The following is an 11,928-nucleotide window of genomic DNA, read 5'->3' as shown; positions in this document are numbered from 1 at the left end:
AAAGTTGTTTATAGACAGATTTAGGTGACTTGAGACAGACTGAGACAGAGTTTAGAATTTATTGATTGTTTATTTGAGAGATTTTACCATTTTAATAAATTGTAAAATTGTATTTTGTCTCATTTTAAATACAGAGATTTACAAGGTTTTCTAGAACTGAGGGTTTTCCAACCAAGTTGGAAATGCGGGATATTAAAGAGTAAGAATCGAATCAGAAGATACTGAGTGTTAAGGAAATTTTGTGACTTCCTTACAATATAGGTGTTAATAAGTTTGACAAACAGAGAAGAGAATTTAAGAGAGTTCGTTTATTAATAAATTTAGTGTAACTTAGAGAGCGCGGGTAAATAATAGGAGGTATTGGTTATAGGCAGTGGTGAGTTATAGAGTTGAGTAGTAGTAGTAGTAGTTTATTTATTTATAGTGACATGTGTATATTCACAAACATTATGTTAACAGACAGTGTAAACATAAATCAAACACCCGGCCCATCGGGCCTATATGCCACTTTAAACACAAAACTTAAGTGCAGTACATAAAGAAGAAAAAAAATAAGAAGTAATCAAAAATTGATGATTCAAGGGAGATAACTCAGTGTTGCGAAATAGGAAGTTAAGGGTGTTAAATTTTGAACCACTGTGCCACACAAGCCCTCCTAGGCTCAGGTTGAGCCGTGTAACGCAAGCCTTACCACGAAAGATAAGACCACCCCCATAGACCGTTACAATATATATATATATATATATATATATATATATATATATATATAAAAGCACTGAATAGGCCACGACACTGTTGGTTATTTAAAACTCAAATTTTCGACGCAACCCGCGTCTTTATCAAGAGACATATATTACATAAACAAATAACACGCAAAAACGACAAGTATCGATAAACTACATTGGTGACAAGAGTGATACACTATTGTACTGAGTGATAAAAATGGTGGTGGTTTCGTTGTAAAGCGTGTTTACTGACTATGGTTTAGAGAGTTTGTACCATATATATTGTAACGGTCTATGGGGGTGGTCTTATATATATATATACATGTATTGGAGTCTTTCACATTTAAAAATAAACTGTTAGCATTGAAAATTGTCACTTTCTATTAGACTATTTGTAGAAGTGCAGAAATATTTACATGATGACAGCATCACAACTGAACATTCTGTTTCGGAAGATTTAAGAAATGTACAGGAATGATGGGTCACAGTAGGGAACAAAACTTTAACAACATCTGGTGATACATGTAGATGAAATGATATCCCAATGTGCTGATGGTCTGCTTTTAATGTAGATTGTGTCAATTTAATTGTGTAGACAAGGTTGTTTATAGAACTACGATCTGGCCGCAATGAAACGCAAACTGAAATATGCATTATTTGATTTCTTTGTAGATTACATCCTTTTATGATTGCCTATTCCTGTGTAATTGACGTTCAACAAACACTATTCTATTTTCTGTAGCTGTCTTTATGTTGTGGATTTGTTCTTGTCTGAGTGATTCTCGATAAGACTGTCACGCCCCGTGTAAGTCCCCCACAACATGCTGACAGATCCCCAGTATCTGCCAGGACAGGTCCCTGCAGTGTAACGGTACATATCTGCCATCATCATAGAGCAGCAGGGTGTGTAGGTCTGTCAGTGACTGTAGATACTGGGATCTGTTACCTACTCTGTAGTGAGATAACACCAACAGCATGTCTGTCAACACAAAGGGGGGAATGTATAAGACGTTTTGATCGCTTTGTTTACCCACTTCCTGTTCTAAGATTAATTCATCAATATACTGGATTGCATTTCTTAACATCACATTGTCTACCCAGGCTGTTTTCATTTTCCTAGACAGAGACAGACTACCTACAGCCTCACTGTATCTCTGGCTGTCTACATAACCGTAAATTTGCAGGATGTAGGGCTCTGAGAGTCTTTGTTTAGTGAGGTAAGTCACACGGAGTGTTTCATTATATCTACCTGTTCTATAGTAATACAGGGCGAGATACAGTGAATGGGACACAGGGCCTATCCTTGATGTCAGTTTCAACATGTTACAGACAATTCTGTCTAAATTGTACACATTTTTATGTGTGTTGTATGAAGTGCTATTTACCATCATGAAGGCCATGTGAACGAGTACCTCAGCTGTAGAATACTGTAATGTTAATGCTTGGTATGGTGAGAGTGATAAGCGTGATAAATTGTCTACTGTTGACAATATAATGAAAAGGTGAGATAACTTCCCAACGTAAACCGACGTTGTAAGTATCTCCTTCCACGCGCTGGCATCCAAATCTACAACAGGTTTATTGTATCCTTCAGCAGAGGGAATCACTAAGGTCAGACTGTTGAGGGCTGGTTCTAAGATGGACCTGAGGGTTGGACTGAGCAGGAGACAGGACACGCCCACATTGAAGTAATCATAAAGCTGTTCCAATAAGGCCGTGCGAGCAGCACCTACAACTTTGTTAATAAACATATTGTTCTGTGGGATGAAAAAATTCTGGAACACACCACGATAAACGCAGTGAATGATGTATTTAAAACACTTCCAGAAACAATTCAGTAAATTGTTAGGGCGCCACTCAAGAGATCCCTCCCGTATCATCCAGAACAGGGTGGTTTTCAGGAAATAAGAACACAGTAATGGTTCCTCCACGCCATGGTTGACTATCTCCTTTAGAAATATTTTCAGAAGTCCGTAAACCAAAAATTGTGTATGATTCATGGTAGACACTAGTTTTTGTTCGGCTTGAGAGAACGACAATCTCCACTCTAATAGGTTTCCACTTGAAACAATTTTACTTCCTACTGGAACACAGTGATATCCATTTTTTAAAATTTCTTCAAGCACAGGTTTAGGAGGCCAAGTATACCGGAAACATCTTTCAATCCAAGGTAGTGTCAATTCAGGCCAATGTGTCCCAGAAATACAAAAAACATGGTCATATTCAGTAGATCCGACATAAGTGTTAGCACAAGGACCGTGACTAGTGACTCTCTGGTGACTTTTTAACCCATTAAATATTCCGATTGTTTCTTGTTGCTGTAGAAAACTTGACATGTAAACCCTGTCACTGACTGGAACAGCTGATGATGCAGTGCAATTGTTTCGTGGCCATGTTAGAATCTGTAGTTTGACAAACCCAGGCGGTGTATCACTGTCCTCCATCAGTATAATGTCGTGTTTTGTTCTATCGTAAAGCCTGGCCTGTGAGATATCGTTTATTAGTTTATGGTGACAATGCCAGTACATATAGTCCCTGTCCGATGATCCAAACCTGAATCCCTCCCTATAACTACCACTTAACATCCGTATCTCTCCATTATATATCTGTCTAGGTTTCATTATCATTTCGTCCATGTCCTTCACGTCCCTTCTGACGGTCACTTCTGTCGGTGTCCCTATCTTATGACACAGACCCACGTACAAGACTTCTGATACACGGGGAATGTCATCCATCCTGTAACTTAAGAAAGTAAAAAATTCTTATTGTGGATTCAATATTGCAGTCACATATTAAATTGCTGTTTTCTTCCAGTCAATACATGTGTATGTATATTATATATATAGATAATATAATTATGTTATTTTTTCAAGATGTTTACATTATCCAATATTTTAAATCAATTGTTTTTTAAATCCACCATTTCATCTGATTCTGATTTAAGTGAAACATGTGATTGATGGGAACTGTTAGTTAGAGTAGTGTATTAGAAAAATTAGACCAGCCATTTGTATAGTTGTACATGTACATATAATTGGGAAAACGTAGCATTCTCACACAAGCTGCTGGTATTAATGCCAGGATTATAATCAAGGTAAATGATACACTGTAGATACTTCCTTTCAAATTTATCTTATTTACATCTTCAAGATACATGTTGTACGACCAAAATTATTATATTTCAAATTTGTTGATATGGGAAATAATCTTCGATCAAAGTAAATTTCATTTCATTTTGTGTAAAAAAAAATTTTTCAAAAAAACACCCAAAAAACAAAAAAAAAAAAAATTATTTTTTGGAAATCTGCAAAAAGATATTTTGTCGTAAGTACCACATATGACCTTGTAGTACTATGGCATCAACATCTGTCATCGGCAAAAAGAATCGGAATCAGGGGTGGGTCCAGAAAAAAATTCAAAAGGGATGCGACCCAAGTTTGTATCTTTTCCGCCCTCAAAAGGGGCGGAGGTGAAGACCCAAAATTGGAAAAAAGAGATCTATTAAAAATATTCCGTTAAAGGTGGATGGGGAGGTTTGCAACCCTCACAGTCCCCTCTAGAAAAAAAAAGACAAGTGGTCCACGGGTCTTAACGGTCACCTGAGTATGAAAACCCATACAGGGAGTCTCATATATGCATTTACATGCAAGTCTCAATATGGAGTCCTTTGTGCACATGTTTATGATCTTTCAAAATACAATATGCACACAAGCCTTATTCATTTACAGAAGGGAAAATGGAAGTTTGAAACATATAATCATTTTGACATCCCCCACCCACCCACCCCCCATTCCCCAAAACCCTAATCCATGAATTTCACAATTTAAAAAAAGGATGTAACAGACATATCATGCATTTAATTTATCTCACATGACTGAAAGTAGAGAAGAATAAATGAATTTTTCTACATTTTTATTACGCGACCATATTGGCCCCGCCAGGGGGCCTGAACCCCTGATCCAGGAACCATGAATTTCACAGTTTAGTAGAGAGCTTCATAAACATAATCCTAATCATGCATTTAGTTTTTCTCAAATATATATGGCAGTAGAGAAGAGGATTTTCTAGGCTTTAATACATTTTCACTCTATGGCCTTATTGGCCCCGCACTAGAGCCTGAACCCTAGACCCAGGGACCACGAATTTCACAATTCAGGTAGAGAGCTTCATGGACATCCAAATCATCATTCAGTTTTTCTCAAATATATGTGGCAGTAGAAAAGATTTTCTAAGATCTAATACATTTTCACTAGATGGCCATATTCGCCCTACCCTAGGGCATGAACCCCTGCCCCAGGGACCATCAATTTCACATTTTACGCAAATGGCTTCATGGACATCACAAACATGCATTTAGTTTTTCTCAAATATATATGGTAGAAGAGAAGATCATTATCTTAGATTTAATACATGCTCGCTACATGGTTATTTTGGTCCCGCCCCATGGCCTGAACCCCTCACCCAAGGTCCATGAATTTCACAATTTTAGTAGATTTCATGGGCATCATAACTTTGGTTTTACTTTTTCTCTCACATATGCAAGAAGAGAGAAGATTGTTTAAATTTTGACTTTTTTGCATATTTGACCCCGCCCATGAGGCCCAGGGGGAGGTATTGTCATAAATTCCACAATTTATATTCCTCTTATCCTAGAGATGCTTCAAACCAAAAATGGTAATGATTGGCTTTGTAGTTTTCAAGAAGAAGTTAAAAATGTAAAATTATTAACAGACGACGCACGACGACGGAAGAAGACCGATTTCTCAGGTGACCTAAAAAAAAAGAAAAGGAGAAATCGTCTCAAGCACGTGATCCCTAAACATAGCAATGGTTATATGAGAAAAAACAAGCGGATTTGTCAATTATTCGTGCATCCCAAATCATACAAACAGCGTGTCATTTCTTCCGAGTTTCCCCAAAGTACTTTTCCCATACTACTGATTTACCGAAATACATGTATATTTACGTTTCCAATGTGCGTATGAATCTTGATAAATATAGTACGTCTATTTTAACTGGGAATTCCAACATTGATAAAAGTAGAATGTAATAAATGATTAAAAAAAATTCATTTTTGACGCACTTCATGAAAAATATGACGGCATAAACCGTTGCTGTTCATGCCCTCCTGTATTTTCAAAACCTATATTTATTTTTTAAATAACCTTTCAATTTTTCGACTTTGTTTATCGAGACCGATATCGATATTTCCGTCCCAGTAGAAAAAAAGGAGGATTCATGAAAAAACGGTGTTCTACAACCATGAGAACTATATGTATATTGTTATTCCTGCGACAACTGTTGTATGGGTTATTACACTGAATTAATTAACTATGACCAACTTGGAAAATTTCCGACACTTGTAATGAAAAACCAGCTGGATATAACGGAAGACGAAGAAAAATAGATACTACAAAACTTATATTAATAGGTACCTATTGTGCCGTAAAAGCTTATGTTAATAAGTATCCTTTCTATATATGTTAAACGCGTCTTACAAATCACCGTACTGCGGAAAACTGGAACCGATGATATTGGGGAGTGCCGTTTACACACGGAAATAAAGTAGTGGCTGGACGCTATTTTGGTGTACAGAAATAACATATCTTGGTTTAGGAACTTATCAACAGGATACCAGCTAGTGTTGTAGATCTATATTTGCTTGGAACTAACTATTCATAATGGCGTTGGTCATGTGGGAGAATTGCTAAACGATTGGTTTTTTAAGAATTTTAGATGAAACAATGTAGAGGAATTTTGGCAATGCTCCCATACATTAGTAACTGTTCAAAACTTCGTGTAAAAAGGTGCAATGCATAAATGTTTACAAAAACTTATTTTACTGGAGTCACATTCAATGGTTAGTCATTATTTAAAACTTAGACGTATTAGACGTTGAATGGTTAGCATTAGATAATTGAGTAATAACGCTATTTTGAAACTTTCTTGACGTAACACCGCCCCCAATACTGTACGCGTCATCTACATGTATATGATGTTCAAAATTGCTCGAAAAAATAATCTGACTCTAATAGGAGATGGATTTCATTATTTATTCTATTGTAATAATGATTATTTAAAACAATAAAAAACATTGCTCATGGCAAGCGATTACTACAAAAATCCAAATATCAATAAATTTGAACTTTTTAATACACAAAAACAGAAGTAAATTAATCGATTTTTAAAGTAAATTCCTCAAAATCATTTCTGTGAGAGTATGTTCTCCAGGTTAATCCATTCGTGACAACATCACATGTATATTCTAGTTTGTTTCCAAATTGTACCTTTACCCACCCCATACATCTATATTATGTTCATTCTGTAAACTTCTCTATACTCTAATCCAGTTTAAGAGAATAAAGATATTGTCATTATCATTGACTGATAGTACTCCAAGAAATACATGTACAACTACGATTAAAATTCTACCATTTGTATCAATCTAATATTAAAGTGCAGTCGTAATGTTAACTAAAACCTCGAATCGTAATACTAAAAACCTGTTGATTTGCTTTCAATAATTAGTTAATCATTATTTTTCATTTATATATTAAATTTAGTTACTTATCTATTAAATAGATTTATTTATCTATTTAATTTATTTATTGATATTTTTGCGTGGATCCTTCTTAGGTGGCACGTTCTTGTCGACTGACTAGTACGATGTCCATGTATAAATGAGCCCTCTCGACAATATGTTTTGCACATAGATGAGATATTCATTTAATTTTATCTTTTGTCAAACACGTACATGTATATTTTATTCAATTTCTATCTTTGACTGGCTGGTTGTTCTTTTAACGTCCGTCGAGAATTTCGCGCTCATATTGAGACGTCACAGCCTTTAGGTGAAGTACCCCCAGACCTACATGTACATGTATAGCATGCTTACCGGTGTGGACCGTAGAGGTGAGGGCTCTTCAACGTGTCAACGCCTGCCGCGACATTGGACCTCCGTTTTGAAGGGGCATGGACACGGTTGAGCTTAAAAAACTTTTCCCCATTTTTATTGTTTACAGTGCTTAACTAACGTATTTCTAATGGTCAACCAAAATTTGAATATCTGTTTTTGAGTTACAAGTGAAATACAGCACTCACAATTATTTGTTATGTAAACAAGGCTCGTGTCATGTTTTTGTTTACATATAGATTGCTTGATAGAAAACAGCACGTTTAAAACAAAATGAGATGTGCTAAACACTATAAACTATTAAATCATGTTCAGAATTAACTTGTAAATTGAAAAATCTGCTTTAAACGAACTTTTTATTGGTAAATCTAGCTTTATATGTAAACAAAAACAGGGCACGAGCCTTGTTTACTTAACAAAGAATTGTGAGTTCTGTACCTCCCATGTACCTTGACAACCGACATTCAAATTTCTGCCAACCATTAGAAATACCTTAATTAAGCATTTTAAACATTAACAAATGGAAAAATAAAATTTGAAAGTATTCAGCTCAAATCGTGTCCATTCCCCTATAAAGGTTACAGGTCAATCCGAGAGACCCTCGATTCTCACTTCTAAAAGCTCAGTATTTGGCGAAGGAACAATCGACACCTATGTTTACATGTACGTCTTAGGTTTGACGCGGCCATGATGGCAAAAGCGGGACTCGAACTCTATGTCTCTGTACCTGCCGGTTACGAATGAACACTCTACCACTAAACTGCTGTGACGTATGGCATGTCAAATGTTGCAATATTTGATCTTTTCCATTTGTATTGTATAATTTTCCATTTGCATTGTATAATTTCCATTTGCATTGTAAATGTCTTTATTTGTATTCTACATTTTTTATTCATATTGTATAATTTTCCATTTGTATTTTCGTTTGCATTGTATAATTTCCATTTGCATTGCAAAATCTTTCATTTGTATTGTATCTGAGGGATTGTTTATTTTGATTGTTACGAAGGATTTCATTAGTTTAGGTCCCACTTATATTTAGCCGTCACCAGCTGTCTAGGAGACGTACCATAAAGACTTACTATGCTCAGCGAACAGTGGCGTAGCAGTGGGGCTTTTTTTTTTAACGTGCCAACGCCTGTCGCAACAGGGGATGTCTGCTTTTAAGGTCACATTATCCGAAAGACCCATGATTCTCACTTTTAAATAGCCATGCGTATGGGGAAGTATTAGCTATATTTACGTCTAAGGTTTGATGCAGCCATGACACTAGTAGAACTCGAACATGCGACCTCACGATTACGAACCAAAGAGTATATCATTCACTGAACTACCGCGACCGGTTCCATATAGGACAAGTTCAACAAACATGTAGCTAGCAATGACGAATCTTTTGCCGGGCGACCCCCCTCCTCCTTTCACAAATAAGATATTTTGTTTGTTTATATAGCAACCGCCACGGTAGCCTTAAGGTTAGAGCGTTCGCTCCGCATGCGGAAGGCCGGGGTTCGAATCCCGGCTGCGACAGACCTAAGTCGTTAAAACAGGTAGTGGCAGTTCCATCGCCAAACGCTCGGCATCAGGTGTGAATGTCACGGGTCCCCGCATCAAACCTAAGACATAAACATAGGTAGTGATTGCTCCTTTGCCAAACACTCGTCATTTAATATTACCTTAAAAACAAATATCCTTTGTTTGCGGCAGGTGTTGGCACGTTAAAGAACCCTCATTGCTACGGCCCTGTGCGCTAAGCACGTCTACATTTGTGGTACATCAGTGAACAATTCTCAAAGCAACGTTTACTAATGAAACCCTTCATAACAAATCAAAATAAACAATCCCTGGGATACAATACAAATGAAAAATTATGCAATATAAATGGAAAATATAGAATACAAATGAAAAATTATACAATACAAATGGAAATTATACCATGCAAATGAAAATTTATGCAATACAAATGGACAATATAGAATGCAAATGGAAAATTATACAATACAAATGGAAAATATAGTCTACAAATGGAAAAATGTACAATTCAAATGAAAAATATAGAATGCAAAAGGAAAATTATACATTACATAAGGAAAATTATACAATACAAATAATTGCAACGTTTGACATGCCATATGAGACGAAATCGTACCTGTATATGTATTTTTTAATGACACTCAGATTCAATGTATAAATATCACGAAACAGTCGCGACCATTTGATTTTCATCATTTGATAGACTATAAATCGTATACAATGCAAAATGAATAATTAACACTCCGTGACGATATATTTTAAAAAAATCTTTCTCTTCTATTATCGACAAAGTCATTTAAAAAATCAAAATATAATTTCATATTCAAAAATATTAATTTAAAAATATTGGTTTCTTTATTTTAACGTGTTTTGTTACCTGTTTTAGTAAGTCATTGAATCAATAAGTGTGACCCATGTAGGTAGAAATAAAACCCCATGGACTGGCTTGTAGATATCTGTATATATCTAAACCTACAACATAAATACATATCTATACATAACATTTACTCTAGCTTTAATTCACCAAGTACACTATTTTAACGTTACAGGACAATATCAGAAGCAAATTACTTTTAATTGATACATTTGCGTATAATTAATTAATACACTCTATTTGTATAAATATACATACATTTACCAGTCTATCGGTAATGTCATAAAAATATTATGAACACTGTATTACTATATAGTATATACTTACCAGTCTACCGCTTCACTCATGTAAATCTGATGATTACATACGGCGTATCATTATAGTCAACACATTGACGAACTGCATATGAGAGAACAGCGTGCGTGCGCGGACTTTCATACGTATCTCCAAATCACGTGACCTCTAAACAAAAGAATACCGAACAAAATAACTACTCGGACACATAAGTAACAAATGAAAGTTTTGATTTTTTAATGATTTGTTTTTGTATATTTAAATGGAGCAATTTAACACATTGGCCGTGAATAATCATTTTAAAATGGATCATTGTCAGTTATATTTCAACTTTTTAGATTAGAATATGGTGCAGGGTTTTCAACAGTCTCGTTTAAAGTCAGCATTTCGCAAATTCTATGGTCGTTATAACGATCTAATTTGCCAATACAACCTATCATTGGGTCATATGCTGTCTGACGTGTTTCATACCGATTGTTAGGCCGTTCTTGGCACTATGATTTTGACTACGGATAACTGCGTTGATCTGATCAAGAGATAGGGCTCAAGGCGGGTGTGACCGGTCGAAAGGGGATGTTTACACCTCCTAGGCACCTGATCCAACTTCTGGTGTGTCCAGGGGTCCGTGTTTGCCCATCTATCTATTTTGTATTGCTTATAGGAGTTGTGAGATTGATAACTGTTCGTTAGCTTCACCTTTCAATATCAAAAACATTATCATCATACTAAAATGATTTCGTGTTTATACCACCTCCAGGAAGAACCGAATACTGCGGACAAAATCAAAGCGTGCATGCCACGCCTACCGTTTCGGGTGGACCGTTCACAAAGTATACAAGCCACGTCTACCGTTTCGGGTGGACCGTTCACAAAGTATACAAGCCACGTCTACCGTTTCGGGTGGACCGTTCACAAAGTATACAAGCCACGTCTACCGTTTCGGGTGGACCGTTCACAAAGTATACAAGCCACGTCTACCGTTTCGGGTGGACCGTTCACAAAGTATACAAGTCACGCCTACCGTTTCGTTTTCTTTATATTCCAAAATAGTTACTTCATCGATCATGTATGCCCGGTAAGTAAAGGATTTTTTATTTTGGGGTTTTAGATTGAAGTTTAACAAAGTCCTGGAAAAGAAGATGAAGAAAAATGTGGATAAACTCAAAACATCTGCAGATTGGGGTAGTATTACGAATGTCGTATAAATTAAAATGTCTGCCATTTGAAGGACAACATTGGAGCATGTGAGTTCTACTTTCATTTTGTTCTGAAGAAAACATCACCACATGTCTTGTAATACCTTTAGATTCTGTTGAAATTAAAATCACATTGTCTAATGATACCATTTTATATCATATACCTAGTAGTGTATCAGCCCTGATACACCTATCTTGGCTAGGGTGAGACAGCTGCAAGTAGGTAGGGCTGTCTCGCCCTAAGGGCCGAGATATCTCTGTCTCGGCCCGTTGTCAAGGGGCTGTCTCGCCCTCAAATTTCAAAGGCTATTTCTTCTTTAATCTTTTGAAATCTAACATAACTACATGAAAAAATGATGTTAGACACAATTTTTTTCAAATATAATACTTTCTTCC

The 11,928-nt window shown here is 36.0% G+C and overlaps 1 protein-coding gene across 1 annotated transcript in view; it reads right to left on the bottom strand.

The window, feature by feature from the left end:
- Positions 1-11,168, bottom strand: part of LOC125659520 (uncharacterized) — a 12,480-nt gene extending 1,312 nt beyond the window's left edge. Inside the window, exons 1-3 of the mRNA XM_048891203.2 lie at positions 10,370-11,168; positions 10,046-10,140; positions 1-3,467 (exon numbers count right to left, since the gene is read on the bottom strand). The exon at positions 1-3,467 is cut by the window's left edge and continues 1,312 nt beyond it. Coding sequence (XP_048747160.2) covers positions 1,520-3,460 — 1,941 coding nt within the window. The 5' untranslated portion in view covers positions 3,461-3,467; positions 10,046-10,140; positions 10,370-11,168 and the 3' untranslated portion in view covers positions 1-1,519. The remainder of the gene's footprint in view (positions 3,468-10,045; positions 10,141-10,369) is intronic.
- Between the last annotated feature and the right edge of the window lie 760 nt (positions 11,169-11,928).

This window comes from Ostrea edulis, chromosome 9 (assembly GCF_947568905.1).
Source record: "Ostrea edulis chromosome 9, xbOstEdul1.1, whole genome shotgun sequence".
Taxonomy (NCBI): domain Eukaryota; kingdom Metazoa; phylum Mollusca; class Bivalvia; order Ostreida; family Ostreidae; genus Ostrea; species Ostrea edulis.
This window is presented reverse-complemented; position numbering and strand designations above follow the sequence as displayed.